Source organism: Periplaneta americana, chromosome 7 (assembly GCF_040183065.1).
Source record: "Periplaneta americana isolate PAMFEO1 chromosome 7, P.americana_PAMFEO1_priV1, whole genome shotgun sequence".
Taxonomy (NCBI): domain Eukaryota; kingdom Metazoa; phylum Arthropoda; class Insecta; order Blattodea; family Blattidae; genus Periplaneta; species Periplaneta americana.
The window spans coordinates 172,569,777-172,587,216 of NC_091123.1; the positions used below are offsets into that span (position 1 = coordinate 172,569,777).

General features: G+C 36.3%; 1 protein-coding gene across 6 annotated transcripts in view; it reads right to left on the bottom strand.

Annotated features, from left to right (window-relative positions):
* The window catches only part of LOC138703729 (scaffold attachment factor B2-like), a 90,518-nt gene that overhangs the window by 32,727 nt on the left and 40,351 nt on the right, over positions 1-17,440 (bottom strand). For all 6 annotated transcript variants that reach the window (XM_069831854.1, XM_069831850.1, XM_069831851.1 and 3 more), the window contains exons 12-13: positions 9,884-10,017; positions 3,618-3,758 (exon numbers count right to left, since the gene is read on the bottom strand). In XM_069831854.1, coding sequence (XP_069687955.1) covers positions 3,618-3,758; positions 9,884-10,017 — 275 coding nt within the window. The remainder of the gene's footprint in view (positions 1-3,617; positions 3,759-9,883; positions 10,018-17,440) is intronic.

Below are 17,440 nucleotides of genomic sequence, written 5' to 3' on the forward strand. Positions count from 1 at the left end.
TTGTTTGCATATTGAAGGAAAAATAGGATCTTCTATTGCAGAATCTTTTGGCTATATTACTGCCAGGATATACCATACGATTGGAACATGTACACAATCTATGTTGTCTATGACAACATAAAATTTAGCTATAAGCTTATTAGGCCTATAGAAATAATGACTATTGTAATGTTGGTAGTACGTCTGATAATTTATTCACATATCTAGACAATACAGCTTTTGATACCCCGTTCATATCATCAATTACTATTTCAAAACTTCCCGCAACATTATTTTAAAACGAGAAGAATCTGTTGAAGAGGCGTTAAATGGGTGATTTCTATCTGTCGTATTCTAACCTATACAGTATACCGGTATCCAGTTTCTTCTAGAATCATTCTTACTACTTATTTCCTTAATGTGTAGCTTTCGTGGAATTCTTTATCACTTAAATCTTCAAAATGATTATTCCGAGTGTTATTACAACATATAAGTTCGTCGTTATGTTGAAGTTCTAAATAAAGAACTTCATCATCGAATAATTACGTCCGCCATGTTGTTGACTTCTTAACGCATCGTTACTGTTTTAACCCGACGAATAGGTCCTAATAAATTAACGATGAATTTAAAGATGCGTTAGCAATAATGATACTTGGTGAAACACAAAAACTGACTAACGTGTCATTAAATTATTTAACGAGACGTTATAATGATAACGAAGGTTGGTGAAACCGGCCGTTAGTCTTGTCCCCCTTCTTAAAGATAGGTACGATTATGGACTCCTTCCATTCTGAAAGGGCAAATACTGTAATTAAATGAGTAGTTTTTGGGTGTAATATTTTAATCAAGGTACAGTGTTCTAAACATATCATATGTATCACTATTGGTAAATTGTTCCATAAGACACTTTATCACCACCTGAACCATTAGGCTACTTTTTAGACTTAGGCTAAAATAACAAATATTTTAAAGGAAGACTAATAGTTATTGCGATATATTAAGAGTATGTTGCTTATATTTCCCCCCTCCCCGTAAAAACCTATAAATTCCTAAATAGAAGATTTAAAATCGTAAAAAGCCTGAAACATGGGTTGAAAAAACCTAATTTTAATTTTTTAAAACCTAAAAATCCGAGGCTTGGTCATGATTAATCTATTTGAATACAAGTGTTACATGAACAAAGAGGAATATTTAAGTTCACTGACCTAATACAAACTTCTGCAATCCTAATGTACAAAAATAAAAATACATATGTTAAACCAGTGGTGTTCAACCTATGGTACGCGTATCCCCAGGGGTAGGCAGGTTTGTCTCAAGAGGTACACATTCCACTAACCAACTGAGTGCGTATGTAAAACTGTTGACATATTTTATTATATTGTTGCTAATTATTTCAGTTTAAATTATTTTCATTTTTTTTTTATTTCTCATATAATTACAATGCAGTTTGGGGGTGCGAAGGTAAAAAAAAAATCATTTAGGGGGTACATTGGTAAAAAATATTGAATACCACTGTGTTAAACTACATGGAGTGCATGTTCAGTTGTAACAGCATTGCTGACACTAAAACTCAGCACTATTTTTACTTTATGAAAATACATCAGACATTGTAAGTGGGGAATTCTTGCATTATATACAATATATCTTTTACCACATTTTTATTTGGACATTACTATGAAGTGTAGTACACATTCCACTGTATTTTTTTTTATTTTATTGGGTTATTTTACGACGCTGTATAAACACCTAGGTTATTCAGCGTCTGAATGATATGAAGGTGATAATGCCGGTAAAATGAGTACGGGGTCCAGCACCGAAAGTTACACAGTATTTGCTCGTATTGGGTTGAGGGAAAACTCCGGAAAAAACCTCAACCAGGTAACTTGCCCCAACCGGGATTCGAACCCGGGCCACCTGGTTTCGTGACCAGATGCGCTGACCGTTACTTCACAGGTGTGGACTATTCCACTGTATGTGTTAAAAAAAAGGACAGTGTTACAACAAAACACAGATATCCATATTATTTCGAGAGAAAGATCGTACTTTAATATTATGCAGTACAATATCATATTTTCAACTAGCCAATATTCGTAGTTCAAACGACAAGCAACACAATCACCACTCCAAACATGTGACATGCTTTATAATCCGGCCACCGAAAACACGGTGATCGGGGAATAGAAGCATGGCGACATTTAATCTTGCGAGGCTTCAAATTGAACCAGCTCATTAGAGTAGCTGACACAGAGTGCTATACCTCGCTGATCATATCGCACCCTTAAAATAATACTGCCATTAAGTACCAAAAGTTAGTTTTGAACAAATGCAAGATCAAAGTCATGAAAAATCAGGATTACAAAGTATCAGTATCAGTCCTGCAGACTTTGCCCTTGAACATAGAGACACTACAGTTCTACTGTTTGATAGAGGATTAAATAAGGATTACAAAACTCAATTTTTGGGAGTTAAGACAGTATTATTCTAAGGGTGTGATATGTTATAGTTACAATGCATACATTATAGTGCATGAACATTTGCCCACTAGTGACTAAATCAGGTTCGTAGTCGAACTGATGCAATAAGACAAATTTTACAATAATTAGGTAATATAATCTTTGTAGGCACATAATACTGCATAAAGGTAAGGTGATAGATAATCTTTAAGAGTACATAATTTACTTCTCTTGTAAACATTCCCATACGGATATGTGCTTTTACGAGTTATCATTCTGATTTCTTTTGGCTTTCCAACAAACAGTTAACCTCAAATATTATTTACGGAAGACAAGTATGGATCTCTCAAATCATCTAGAACAAAGCTTCTAACATAAAATCAAATAAAATACTTTTATGCTCGACCATGCCGAAATGTAGTAATTATACACCTGGTAGTAGCCCTTTAATGCACCTCATTAAAGTACACCTATTCATTATAATTCAGTTGTTCAGCCAATGAGAAATCACCATTGTACTGATTGTACCATTATAAAACCGCAAGTATCGGTTATTCTCGGATATGCAATCAAAAGACAATTAGCGAAAAGTCATGGAGGCTGGAAATCCAATACTGTCGCAGAAGGTTATGTTCTGTTACTATAATAATTAGCGTTAATTGTAAATAATATTCAAATAAATTCAATTTGTCATCTCGTTTTTCAATTCTAAATCAATTTCCAGGTTATATCAAGACTAATGTTCATCTTATTCTCTACGTTATATCAAGGTCAATGACATTCGGCCTCGGAAAAAATCAATACTTTCGCGCTTGCGCACATCTCACAATTTAGGTCAGTTCGCTACTCAATTACATAACCATAACAAGACCTACTTTTGAATAATTTCAAGTTAGAAATATGGTCGAGCATAAAAAGTCGTATGAAACTTGCCTAGAATGGTAATTAAGACACTCGTATGAAAATTATGAAACTCGCGCTTGTTTCATAAACAAACATACTTGCGTCTTAATTACTACCATTATAGGCTCGTTGCATAGTGTACTATTAAAATGAAGAGACGACCACGAACTTAAAAATATTTATAACTAGGACCTTCACAATTAACCACAAAGATCATGAAAGATACTTTCTGGTCAATAAAAAGAGACAATGAAAATATTACTAAAATGCTACTCAAATCACCTCATTTGCTGACGTTTAAGCTCCTCCCTCTCATGTTCTAATCTCTCCCGCTCTAATCTTTGACGTTCTCTCTCCATGCGCATTAATTCATTACGCTCACGTTCTATACGCTCTCTCTCAATACGAAGCTTCTCCTTCTCCCTGCAAAACAAAAAAGGAAATACAGGTGAACATATTAACCAAACATAAAAACACATATATTCTGAAACAGAGCGGTTATTTCTTGTTTACCTCTAACTACCAATTACAATGAAAGGCACATAATGTCTCAAAACAAGACAATTCAGCTAAAACATTACCAATTGCAATAAGAGTCGAATATTTCCTCCACCATATACAGGGCATGTAAGCTATCAGAAGTGTAAGGAGATCGAATTCCTCAAATTCATTGTAAATGAAATACAGCTCTACAAGGGGCTATTTCTCAGGGCATGCTATGCTTGCTGCGCAAGCCCAATATTTTCGTAGAATGTGTATTTCTCAAAATGGCATTACGTACACTAAAATTTATTTTGATTTTTGGAATACAGTATAGGCGCAATACCATCCGCAGGTTGCACACCGCAAGTGTCGCGATGCTTGCTCGTTTCTCGGAGCTACAGGAGAGACGTAGAAATAGCGAGAATATCATGTGCGCGCAAATGCCTTCCTCCTTGGTCCGTCCTAGGCGCATATGTTTCTGTTATGTGTTTGAAGCTCTGGTCCGAGAGCTACACCAACGACTATTTAACGTTACACAGACCAGTATTGACAGCGGGAATGTGCTGTGCAATGTAACTGTATGAGCGGAATACATATGTTAGCTGCTGCATGTATTATTAATTCTTAAACATTAATTTGAAGTACTGCAATGAGTTCGGAATTGTGTCATTGAAACCTTATTATTAAATCCATTTTCCCGAAGGACTATTTAAGAGAAGACACATTATAGAGAATATCTGCACTTGTTCAGTGGAGCTCAATACAACAATATGCATTGGTTGGCAGGGTCGAAAAACTAAATAAACTGTTTTGTTGGCCATGTTTGTTATATATATTATATCGAACTTCTACATCTGATAAGCAAATATGATCCATGACGCATAATGATTTTATAATTATAAAATAAATTATTTATGTGGATCTGATTATTTGTATTAATTATGAATTATTATATCCTCCCATCTTCTCCTATGAATAAAAGAGCAAGCCTAATTTTTGTGACTAGCATTCGCCCCTGAGCTCTACATTCTCTTTTTAAATCACAAGTACCTGATAAAACTTTCTTCACCAGTTATTAATTGATGCTGTATCAAGTGCACAATTTTCAACTACCAGCTGAATTTGTAATAGATGATACTGGGATGGTATGAGTCCGAGGATTACTGCACATTCGCATTACAGTTGGGGAAAATCTCTGAAAAAACCATTATCACAAGCCCAAGCACAGCTTCAGCATATGCTGCAGAAACTGGATAAAGCACTAGTATTGCAACTACATTGTATAAAGTAAAAGCAGAACTACAAGGCAGTAAGTAGTAAAAAGATGGATAAATGGAGTAGGAACTACTTTACAGTTTATTCAAAAGCGATAACAAAATAAATTACAGCAATAAAGAAAGAAAAAGAGAGAGAAATTTTATCTTGACATTATATCGTCGCCTGAATGCAAGAACTAGGTAACTCGAAATTTGCGTTTTTTAGTTACCTATTTTATAGCATAGCAAAAATCGCACAAAATGTAATCCAGGATCTGGGTAACAGAAAACGAGACATATTCCTTAGTGCAATAAATAAGTAAATAGGCGTTGTCACAAAATATGAAAAATCAAGTTACCTAGTTCTACGATATGGTGACCATCATAAACAGGTAAACATAATATATAATTGGATCACAAACTGAAGTCATCTCGAATTAATGTAATTCCATAAATGAAACAACTAGATGTGGAAGGGTTAGTCATAAGGATTTTGTTGTTGTTTTCTAATGCCAGGCGTTTGACAAAAAAGTCATTTGACCTCTTGCACTTCAATATTTTTCAAAGATATTATCATGGTCAGCCACTGAAGCACAGATTTTGAGATGTTCCGAATCCATTTCTTGGTGTGAAAATGGCAAGTTGTAGCCGATTTAAGTGAACACCATATTTTAACGTTTTGGTGGCTACTTCATTCACACACAACCCCCAGAATGTCTGGAGGACCACACCTGCTGTTGGTCGACGGGTCCATTGGACCTAGCTGGGAGATCTTGTTGATCACCAACTTTCCCTCCTTAAGCCACTGGAGGACGATTTTAGTACCACAGCAGGTCAGCACCAGGAACAGAAAAGTAGAAAGAGGAGGAAGGAAAGGGAAATGAACCCCTAGGCCTACTTCAATAGATCCAACACACCACCTCTCCTTAGTAGAGAAACTGGGGAATTCTTGCATTATATACCGTATACCTCTTACAACATTATGGAAACAAGTTCATTTTTGCTATGAACTGTAGTACACTTTGCACTGTATGTATTAAAAAAAATAGTGTTACAATTAAACACAGTTTTCCGTATCATTTCAAGAGAAAAATCGTACTTTAACACTATACAGCACAATATCATATTTTCAACTAGCCAATATTAGTAGTTCAAACAACAAGCAACACAATCACTACTGCAAACATGTGACATGCTTTATAATCCAACCACTGAAAACACGGTGACTGGGGAATAGAAGCATGGCGACATTTAATCTTGCGAGGCTTCAAATTGAACCAGCTCATTAGAGTAGCTGACACAGAGTGCTATACCTCGCTATCTTATAACAAAGTTACAATGCATATATTATATGAGGGCTATTCAGAAATCAACTTCCGATTGTCAATTGTGGATTGCTAGATCGTTGCAGGAAGATGGTGCTTGCGCAGTGGCCACAAGTAAAAACGTAATAATGCTCTCATGCATCGTCACTCATTTCCGTTCAGTAGTCTGTGAGAAACAGCTGTTGATAATGGACGCGATTACTTGTACCGCGAGTTGTGAGGTCCGTTTGGTTATTCGATTTCTTCATACAGGAGTTAACGCTGCTGAGATTCACCGTCGATTGTGTCGTATTTATGGCAACATGATGAGTGATGGTGCTGTACGGGACTTAATACTTACTGGCTTTTAAGGAACCCAGAGGTTCATTGCCACCCTCACATAAGCCCGCCATCGGTCCCTATCCTGACCCAAGATTAATCCACTCTCTATCACCATATCCCACCTCCTTCAAATCCATTTTAATATTATCTTCCCATCTACGTCTCGGCCTTCCTGAAGGTCTTTTTCCCTCCGGTCTCCCAACTAACACTCTATATGCATGTCTGGATTCGCCCATACGTGCTACATGCCCTGCCCATCTCAAATGTCTGGATTTAATGTTCCTAATTATGTCAGGTGAAGAATACAATGTGTGCAGTTCTGTGTTGTGTAACTTTCTCCATTCTCCTGTAACTTCATCCCTCTTAGCCCCAAATATTTTCCTAAGCACCTTATTCTCAAACACCCTTAACCTATGTTCCTCTCTCAAAGTGAGAGTCCAAGTTTCACAACCATAAAGAACAACCGGTAATATAACTGTTTTATAAATTCTAACTTCCAGATTTTTGACAGCAGACTGGATGATAAAAGCTTCTCAACCGAATAATAACAGGCATTTCCTATATTTATTCTGTGTTTAATTTCCTCCCGAATGTCATTTATATTTGTTACTGTTGCTCCAAGATATTTGAACTTCTCCACTTCTTCAAAAGATAAATTTCCCATTTTTATATTTCCATTTCGTACAATATTCTCGTCACGAGACATAATCATATACTTTGTCTTTTCAGGATTTACTTCCAAACCTATCTCTTTACTTGCTTCCAGTAAAATTCCCGTGTTTTCCCTAATCGTTTGTGGATTTTCTCCTAACATATTCACGTCACCTGCATAGACAAGCAGCTGATGTAACCCGTTTCATTCCAAACCAAACTGTACAGGACTGATGCAGAAAATTTAAGAATGGGCGTGAAGATGTTCACAATGAGGGAGTTCAAGGACGATATTCAATTATGACTGATGAACTTGTTCAACAAATTGAACAAACTGTGTGTGAAAGACGTCATTTCACAATTTCTGAACTCTGAAAATTTCCCACAAAGTTCAAGGACAAGTCTCTATGAAATTGTTACAGCAAGATTAGGTTTCCACAAATTTTGTGCAAGATGGGTGCCGAAACATCTCACTGACCAGCATAAAGCTCAGAGAATGACCTCGGCCTTAATGTTCCTTCATCGTTACCACAATGATAGTGATCAATTTCTGGACAGATTCGTGACAGGAGATGAGACATGGGTACAGTTCGTGAATGCTGAGACCAAAGAACAGTCTAAGCAGTGGATGCACACCCAATCCCCGAACAAGCCAAAAAAATTCAAACAAATATTCTCGAACCGAAGGATGATGGCTACAGCTTTTTGGTATGAAAAAGGAGTATTGTTGACAAAGTTTATGGTGCCTGGGACCACAATAACAGCAGATGTTTATTGTGAAACTCAAAGAAGCTTCGGAGAGCAATACAAAACAAACGCCGCGGATTGCTCTATAAGGATGTCATTCTTCTCCATGACAATGCGAGGCCCCATACTGCTGCTAGCAAGTACACATGGGAAACTTTCGAACATCCCCCTACAGTCCAGACTTGGAACCGAGCAACTACCACCTCTTTCCCACGATGTAGAACTGATTAGCAACTCAGCACTTCAATGACAACGAGGAGCTCATGTGCGGAGTGAAAACCTGGCTGAGTACACAGGCGGCGTCCTTTTACGGAGAAGGAATACACAAGCTAGTCCGACGCTATGACAAGTGCTTGAATTTATATGGCGACTATGTTGAAAAATAGTGTCACTATCCAGGAACGTTTTCCAGGCATATAGTTTGTAACATTGTTCGTGTTTTTTTTGTAGCCAATTGAAAGTTGATTTCTGAATAGCCCTCATACCACAAATATTTGTCCACTACTGATTAAATCAGGTTCGTAGTCGAACTGATGCAATGAGACAATTTGCATAATTTTATTTTACACCATCTTTCAGCATCATTTTAAGTTCAAGCAGTTTCACTATTTTAAACTCAGAAATGTTGTAAATTCCAATAAATTGATAACTTTACCTAAAGGAAATAAAAGATTGCTCTCGCACAGATTAGCATTGATTCTCGGACAACTTTTGGATGGAGGTAATAATGATATGACCAGAATCTCAAAGTTCTCAATTTTCTCACGCAATTATTTTCAAGCTATAGATATGTTGGGTTAAACTAGTGATCGGCAAAAGCTGTGTCGCGACACGTGCTCCTGCCTCCACTCAAGTGTAACCATGGGATCATACCTCCATCCTCTGTTTACAGCCTTCACTTCGATATAAGACAAGACATTTATCAGCAGCGGACGTACACATGTGATGTTACAAGTGTGTAGGATAATATTATGTTTCGATGTCTTTTCCAAAACAGAAACAGATAATATGTAAAAACTTAATTTTAAGGAGCATGGGAGCAAAAATATTTCTTTTGTGCAGATGGAAAAAATATGAGATACTTAATTTGTTGCAAAATTTTAAATGAAGTATAAAAGAACAATGTGCATTGTCATTATTCTTCTTGTTCTGAAGACTACCACACCCTTACCTGTAACTTGAACATTTCATTAATAAACGAACAATAAAAAGTATCGGCTTCTATGTCTTAATCGGGGTAAAATACTTCGACTTTTTTTCCGACGTATGTACTGTAATTTGAATATTTCATTAATAAACAAACAATTAAAAATTATCGGCTTCTATGTCTTCATCGGGGTAAAATACTTCGACTTTTTTTTTTTTAAGTGTATAGTGTAATTTACAACTTCGTGACCAGCCTGGTAAGTTTTTCTAATTTAAAATATCTGCAAATGTGAAGTACACGTTCTTTTTATGGTAAATAAGAAACTATATTTTATTTTATTAATAATACAAAAATAATGAATAGGATGATAAAAGATAACATGGAAAAAAAGTGTGTGTAGTTAATAAGTAGAAGAATATTATATTGTTTTTGTTTTTTGGTCTCTGCACTGTTATTCATTGCATTACCTGAGGAGATACCCACTTCACCCCTCTCCATGCGCCAGTGGTGTGCAGGTTGCATTTCTATTACGTCACAATTTCGTGGTGTTTGGCAACCACTGGGTTAAACCAATACTGATAGTAAGCCAAGTGACACTATTAAATCTGAAACACTCACCGTTCTAGTCTCATAGCCTCTTCTCTTTGTCTCTTTTCTATCACTCTCTGTCTCATAACTTCATCTCGTCGTTTTCTGTCCTCCTCCCGCATCTCTCGCTCACGTTCTCTCTGTCTCTGTCTTTCCCTCTCCTCCTGCAATAATTAAAACCACAATATAAAAAAACTAAGACCTTCAGAAGCTATAAAACTCCAGTGTTTAGAATAAGGAAAATATTTATTAGATGACTAAGTCTCAAGTTCAGCTGTAAAAGTGAAGATTGCAGAATCTGTTTGGTCCACTGGTTCCTATATCGAAACTTGCAGAGGCTTTCAACCTATTTTCTAAGTTCTAATATTAGTAAAGACTATTAGTTTCTCTTCTATATTGCTGAATCACTTGTAAGATAGCTACGCAACTAGGTGTGTAAAATGGGTTGTGACTCATGTGTTAACAGAAATACCTTAGAGAGCTACTTTATATAGATTTACAATAAAAATGAGTAAGGTAACTCACAGACCACAGTTCAAGAAATTTGTATGACTTGAGGCTTTCCCGGCATTTGATGTAGAATAACTCACCTGGCTGAGGACCCGAGAAGAGTTACTCTTCAAGAAATTTATTAAGATCAGAATGATAAGGGAAGGGGGGGGGGAGGTAGAGGTACAAATAATTTACAAGATTTTTAAAGCACGTGACTATTAACTTTATGCAAAGTGAAATATAAAACAATGAAAAACAAAATGTTGACACGAAGTAGAGTTCATAAATTTTAAAGTAAAGATTGTAAGAAAAATAATTATGAACATCCTGTCTTTTTCTGGTATACTTCCATATAATACAAAAGCTCTAGGCCAACCACCTTCTGACAGTATGAAGAAATAATTTTATGCCATTCTTCATAAGTAATCTCCCCTCCCTAAGTCATTTTTGTTATACCTATTCCAACACTGATCACAGATTTTCAGTAACATTCAAATCTGGAGATTGTGGTGGAATTGTGAACATTTTGACGACGAGAGTTGATAATCATTAACAATTCTAAGTTCCCTGTTTAATTGCATATTGCTTTTGGCTGACTGAGAATGCTGGTATGTAGGACTTTATTCACGGTATTGTCAATAAACACAAAGTTTCTTGTATCCCAAAACGGCATCCAATCCTGTAACCATTACAGACCTGCCTCCATACTTGTCTTTATCCAAACTGTAACTTTACCATGAAAACGAAATGAATTTTTTTATTACTAAAAAGTACAATTTCCAAAATGCAAAACCTACATTATGATATTCCTCAGCATATGCATTACACTTTACCTTATCCATTGGAATGAGTACAGTAATAGCACAGTCTAGTATATACAGTCACGAAGCTCAATACGTAGTAAATATGCATCTGTAGATAGTTGCTAACCACTAGGTTTGCTAATATTGCCTCATTACAGACAATGCGAAATAGTACTGGCACAGTCTATTGTTTCTAGCACCCTCAACAACTCAAGCTTCGTGACTGTATATAGTAGACTGTGCTAAAAGCTCTTTTCTAGCTACCGAACTACTACAAAATGTTATCTTAACACATATCTTTCTCTTTCAGAGACCACAGATTTTCCTAATACTTTTCACTTGAACAGCTGACCCCGATTCACTTACAAGGCAACTATTAAAGAGCTCATGTCGAAAACTCCTCTCAAACTGAGATGTTTACAAAAAATAAATATAAAAAATTAGATGCCTATGCTAACTGTAACGTTGCAAAACTGAAACCTGAATGAAAGATGATCGAAAAATTGAGTAAATCTCGGCCTTAAATGGATAATGTTCGCTCAGCTGATACAGTCAGTACGTTGTGTACATGGTCGTATCTTGCACATCACATGCCAGAATAGAGACTGAAGAAAAAAAGTGATTCAACTATTCTCTCCAAGTTGTTTCTGAATGTAATATTCCAGGCAAGTTTTCACAACCTTACAGTTAATACAGGCCAGCTTATTTTTTTTATACTTCTTCTGGAGAGATCTAACTATGCACAGTTTGAGGAGAGGTTTTGACATGAGTTACCTTGTTAGCTTAGCTTAGTAAAGAGTTTCGTTTTCCTGAAGATTCGCCATTCATCTTATTCCGAAAATACATTTTCTGAAATTACCTTTTCTCTTTCTATTGTAAATTCTTCTCTGTATCTTTTACTGAAAGTTTTATGAACCATTCATTCGATAATATACCTTAACTCGCCATTTTTATAATGGAATTTAAGTTTCCTATCTTGAACAAGTGTGCCATTTTTAATGTCCCATTCTGTCTTAAGCCTTACTGGTATTATCACTACCATTTCAACTACTACCAGCATCAACATCACTTCCCTTAATACTTTCAACTCCAAACGTTATTCAGCATTGAAATTCATTATAACTAAGAAATGGTCAACAATTCTTAAATCCATGTGGGTTCAATCATTGTGTTGTGTTACAATGTTAAACTTTTTTTAATTCTGATATGAAATTGGACTTAATTGTAATTTTTCATTCATTTAACTTAGTTACTGGTGACACCATCTCATTTCTCAGTGAAAAACCTATCTCTGTTTATTGTATTCCGATGAGTCATCATCGTCAAATGACAATTAAAAGTTGATTTGCATTATTCTTTCTCTAGCTTCTCAAAGTGCTCCAATGTTATTATTCTTCCTATTATCGGAGTTTGGTATCCCACAGAGGAGATGCTGCTGTTTGTTTAAAATTTCCTTTGTTACATATTGGGAAGTTTTATTATTGTTAAGGTCAATTTGTTGAGATGTTCAATGAGACATTCATGTTCTTCTAAACAATTGGAAATGTGCTACTGTTCGTCTTCGAGGTTTTGTTAAAATGTGTCTTTCTTCACTGACTTTTTCATACAGTAATATGTATACTACTGATTTATGATGAGTGAATATTTTTAAACACTTTTATGTGTCCGATTTCATTCCACAAGAAGAGAAAGTTGAGGAGAAAAAAAAGCAAGTGTCAAAAGTCACCTCAACATGTGGAGCGGCATAGGACAGTATTTATCTTTTTCTATAAATTATTCACTGAAATCTCAGTATAATGTGCATCAGAAAATATTTATACTTCATTTTGAAATGTACGTTATAATAAAAAACGGAAGTTTTATCCATACAAAGTTGCTTTGATTTTACATTATATCATGCAGAGTTTAGCTCTAATTGTGACTCTGGCTGATATGTATGCAGAGTTATTCTACAACATACTACACGTGTTTACAGTCCACTGAAGAGTCAATAAACTCAACACCCCCACTAAGCCTATACAAAACTGCAATGAATATATATCACTCAAGTTTAAAATTCTGTGGCTGAGAGGAAAAAGGTCTTGAGTCAATTTTTTGTGAAAATGAGATTTTTATATATTCTGAAAGCGGAAACAATTCTCTACAATCTAGTAAAACAGTAAAGGTCAAATAAGACTCCTGACCGGATTTATAGAGCGTTACCAAATGTCCTAAGTACTTTTTGAATCGAGCACACACAGAATAAAGGACTTAAGAATATTTAATACTTTATTCCTTACAAACATCACATGTTTACTTTCCATGCGTCCCTATTAAAAATAATAATCTGTGGCGCTACAGCCCGTGAAGGGCCTAGACCAACCAGCTGGCTGCTGGCCTCACGCCCACATGCCGAAGCAGAGGTGGACGATCATCCAACCAGAATGGAGGTATCGCGTGGTTAGCATGATGAGCCTCCAGCCGTTATAGCTGGTATTCGCAACCGGATTTCGCTACCTATCATAGCTCCCCAAGTGCATCACGATGCTGGGTGGGCACCGGTCCCATACACTGGCCGAAATTTCATGAGAAAATTTCTTTCCCCATGAGGGCTCGAGCCAACGCGCATTTCGTAACACGAGTCCTAGGCGGGATGCCTTAGACCGCAATGCCACGGTGCGGGACTCCCTATTAAAAAGGTCTAACTTGTATTTTAGCCATTTATCACATACTGATGCCCTTTCCTTTTAAAACTTTAAACACCAGGGTAAACAGTCCTATATTGTTTAAGACCCATTTTGCATTCCTAATAATTTACATTTCTCATTTATTTTGACATGAAAAAGGTCTATTCAGTTTGGGTTCTAGTCTTCAAAAGCCTTAAGTGCGGCTATTTTTGGAAATAATCAAGAAAATTGTTAAATGAGCAATATTACCTATTTTAGAAGAAATATAAACAAATAATATCTAGCAAAAACCTCTTCATTAAAAAACTCTATAATTGAAACCAATTTCAATCTTTCTATTGCTCTCCTGAAAAGTATAAAATTTTTACTTAAGACCTTTTTCCTCCCGGACACAGAATTGTAACACAAAGAAATTATTTAAGTTAAAATTTACTTTTGTTTGCTTTTCTAATAGTTTATCTTCTACAAGGTACTGAAGTCTACTCAATGACATGAGAATCAATATTTTTGTTAGAAACAACGCAGGACAAAAATCATATGCAGGCCAGATGCTACACTTTACATACAATACTATCTTCCTAGTCAACACGTTTAAAATAAAAAGAGATACACATAGTACACAAAATCTGCAATCAACAACAGATAAAATAAGGTAGGAAAAACTAATTAATATCTTTGTAATATCATGTATAGGATTTCAGTGCGGGAATTAAAATATGTAGGTACACAAAACTGAAATCCATTATACTGAGACAATACTGTATTTTACTGTGTTATAAACTATTATACAACATTGTTTTCACTCAATATACTATACCTCAAAATACCAACCAAAACTCGTTAAAATTATGCAGCTACATTATAAAATATGTGAAAACTGTCTGACTTCACCTAATTTGACATTGTGATGTGCCACATCTGCTCGAAATCCGTGAGTGGAGGAAGACAAAAATGAATGCTCTGTATATGACACACAAAGTGTCCCAAATTGATGTACACACTCTTTGAAATACTATTCCACAACAAAGAAATCAGATAGAAATACGATTTTTGAGGTTTATGATTCAGGAGGCAGTGGAAAACATGGAAACATGTTCATCTATTTATAAACAAACATAGCAGTGCAATTATTGTTCGATGAACGTAAGTGGATACTGAAATGTTATTGGAAAGTGGAGAATGTTGTTGAGGTTCAACAATGTTGGAGGGTTGAATCTGGAACACAACCACCAACAAGGTTAATTATTACTGTTCTCCATCCAGGAGATCAACCGTGAAAGAAATGTGCTTACTATTGCGTCATCTACTGGAGCGAAGTAGATAGATAATATTATCATTATAATGTCAGTTTAAAAACTATGCGCTCTCCTGCATTTGTTATTTCCTGTATGGAGAGATTAAAAGACCAGGAGATTAACAGTGATCTAATTTTGTAACTAGGATAGTACAAACATGTGTGTATCAATGTTATTCTTTGTGCTGTGAGAGCAAGCCAATAGATATACGAGTACCCACGTGTGTGACCTTATGACATCTTATGACATCAACATTCATTCACAGCATTACCCCGCTGCCTTTCATCCTGCAGAGACTTTCTCGTGGTTGGAGCACAGTACAAGAATCCGAGACAAGTTTGAAGTCGACGGAATGGTGCAAGATGTGTTGAAAGGGCGGTGCAGAAGAAAGAGAATTTCCACCGATAACGAGAGTGTTGATGCAGTCATGCAGGCTTTCGCACAATCCCCAAAGAAGTCAATGAGGCAATGTTCTCGTGAGATTGGTATCAGCAAATTCATTGTTCATCGAATTTTGCGAGCTCAAAAATGGAAGCCTTACATTCCAAGACTTGCCCACACACTAAATGACGATGACCCAGATAGGTGACGAATTTTGTAAGTGGTTCTAGAACATGAAGCCACATTTAAACTTAATGGCACAATTGTGTGCAGTGGGCTAACGAAAATCCACACGTCTTTCAAGAAAAGGCAATCAATCTTCCACGAGTAACAGTATGGTGTGGTCTATCAAAGGAATTGGCCCATATTTCTTCTAAGGGACTATCACAGGTGAGAAATACCTGCAAATGATGGAAATCACGATTCCAAGTCTTAATGACCTCTTTGAGAATGAAAATTGGTTTTACTTTCAACAAGATGGGGCTCCAGCTCACTTTCATGTCGATGTGAGGAATTTTCTCGATTGCGTACTCAATCAGAAATGAATAGGACTAAGAGAAAGTGCTCCGGAGTTCCTGTCTCGATCTCCGGATTTAACCCCTCCAGACTTCTACCTACGGGAAGCTCTAAAGGACACAGTATTATGCCACAAAACCACAAACACTGGAGGAACTGAGGGTTCAGACTGAACATGCCTGTAATGATATTCCATTAGCAACAACTCAGCTGGTATGTCGCTCTGTTGTATGTCGTCATTGGGAGTGTACTGTGGCAGAAGGGGGCCATTTTGAATATGTACGGGCTTGAAGAATACAAAACCGCAAAAATCATATTTCTGTTTCATCTCGTTGCTGAGAAATAGTGTTTCAAAATGTGTATACATCAATTTGGGACACTCTATATACATATGACGGAGGAAATTTGACTTTTGAGTCATTCATTTCAGCATCCTCAGCTAGGAGACACATCCCAAAGCTGTAGATCTGTCAGCACAGGCATTGCTCTCGATGCACCGTGGGAAGTAAACTACACACCACTGCATGATGGAGCAATGGCAATATGCTGGTAGAGGAAATGAAGGGTACTTCAAGAAAATCTACCACCAAGCACAATTAAAGTCTTTGTCTATCAGAAATTCCACTTGACCACAGGTTACTAACAAGGGAAGGGTTTTAGCTCGAACAGGAAATTCGTATCCAAAATTTGTATACAAGCCCATATTTACATCTCTGTAAAGCTCCCAAAAGGATTCGTTTGTGTAATTTGTGGTTCGTCTTTTAGAGTACTGTACAAGTTAAGGGGGTGGGGAGAGCACTGCACAAGTTGGAGGTGGGGAACCTTACCCGTAAGCCTACGCTCCTCAGAACAGCTAGAGACAGCAGTTTATATCTTGTTGGCATGTGCATCATGTCTCTTATTGTTTGGAAGGACACTGGAAACGGACGAAAGGAAAACTCTAAACATATTCGATGTTTTAAATTTAAATACATTGACATCTAAACTGAGGAGAATGTATCCTAAAACGGACAATAACGGTAATAAAGACCACATCTTTGCGTTATTTTTAATGGATTTAATAGTTTAGAAACAGGAAAATCAATTGTATTTCACCAACAAAATAACACTGGACAGGATAGTGGACGATGAAGAAGACTTTGAGAAAGGCAAAGGATGTTATCAAGATCAAGAGTGTGGTGCTAGTCCTGGTGGTAGAAATACTATGCCCCGAAGAGAAGCTAGCAGTTCTAGTGATTATGAACTATTTCCAAAAAGAAAAGAAAATTAATGTTAACAGCATTATAACAAAATATTCGGAAGAAACTCTTCAACGAATTTATGATGATTACACAAAATACCACGCAAGGTGACATCTTATGCTTACTTGTTGACCAACACCAACCAAACAAAGAGTTACACAAGTGAATGCTTTCATACGAGCGTCTTAATTAC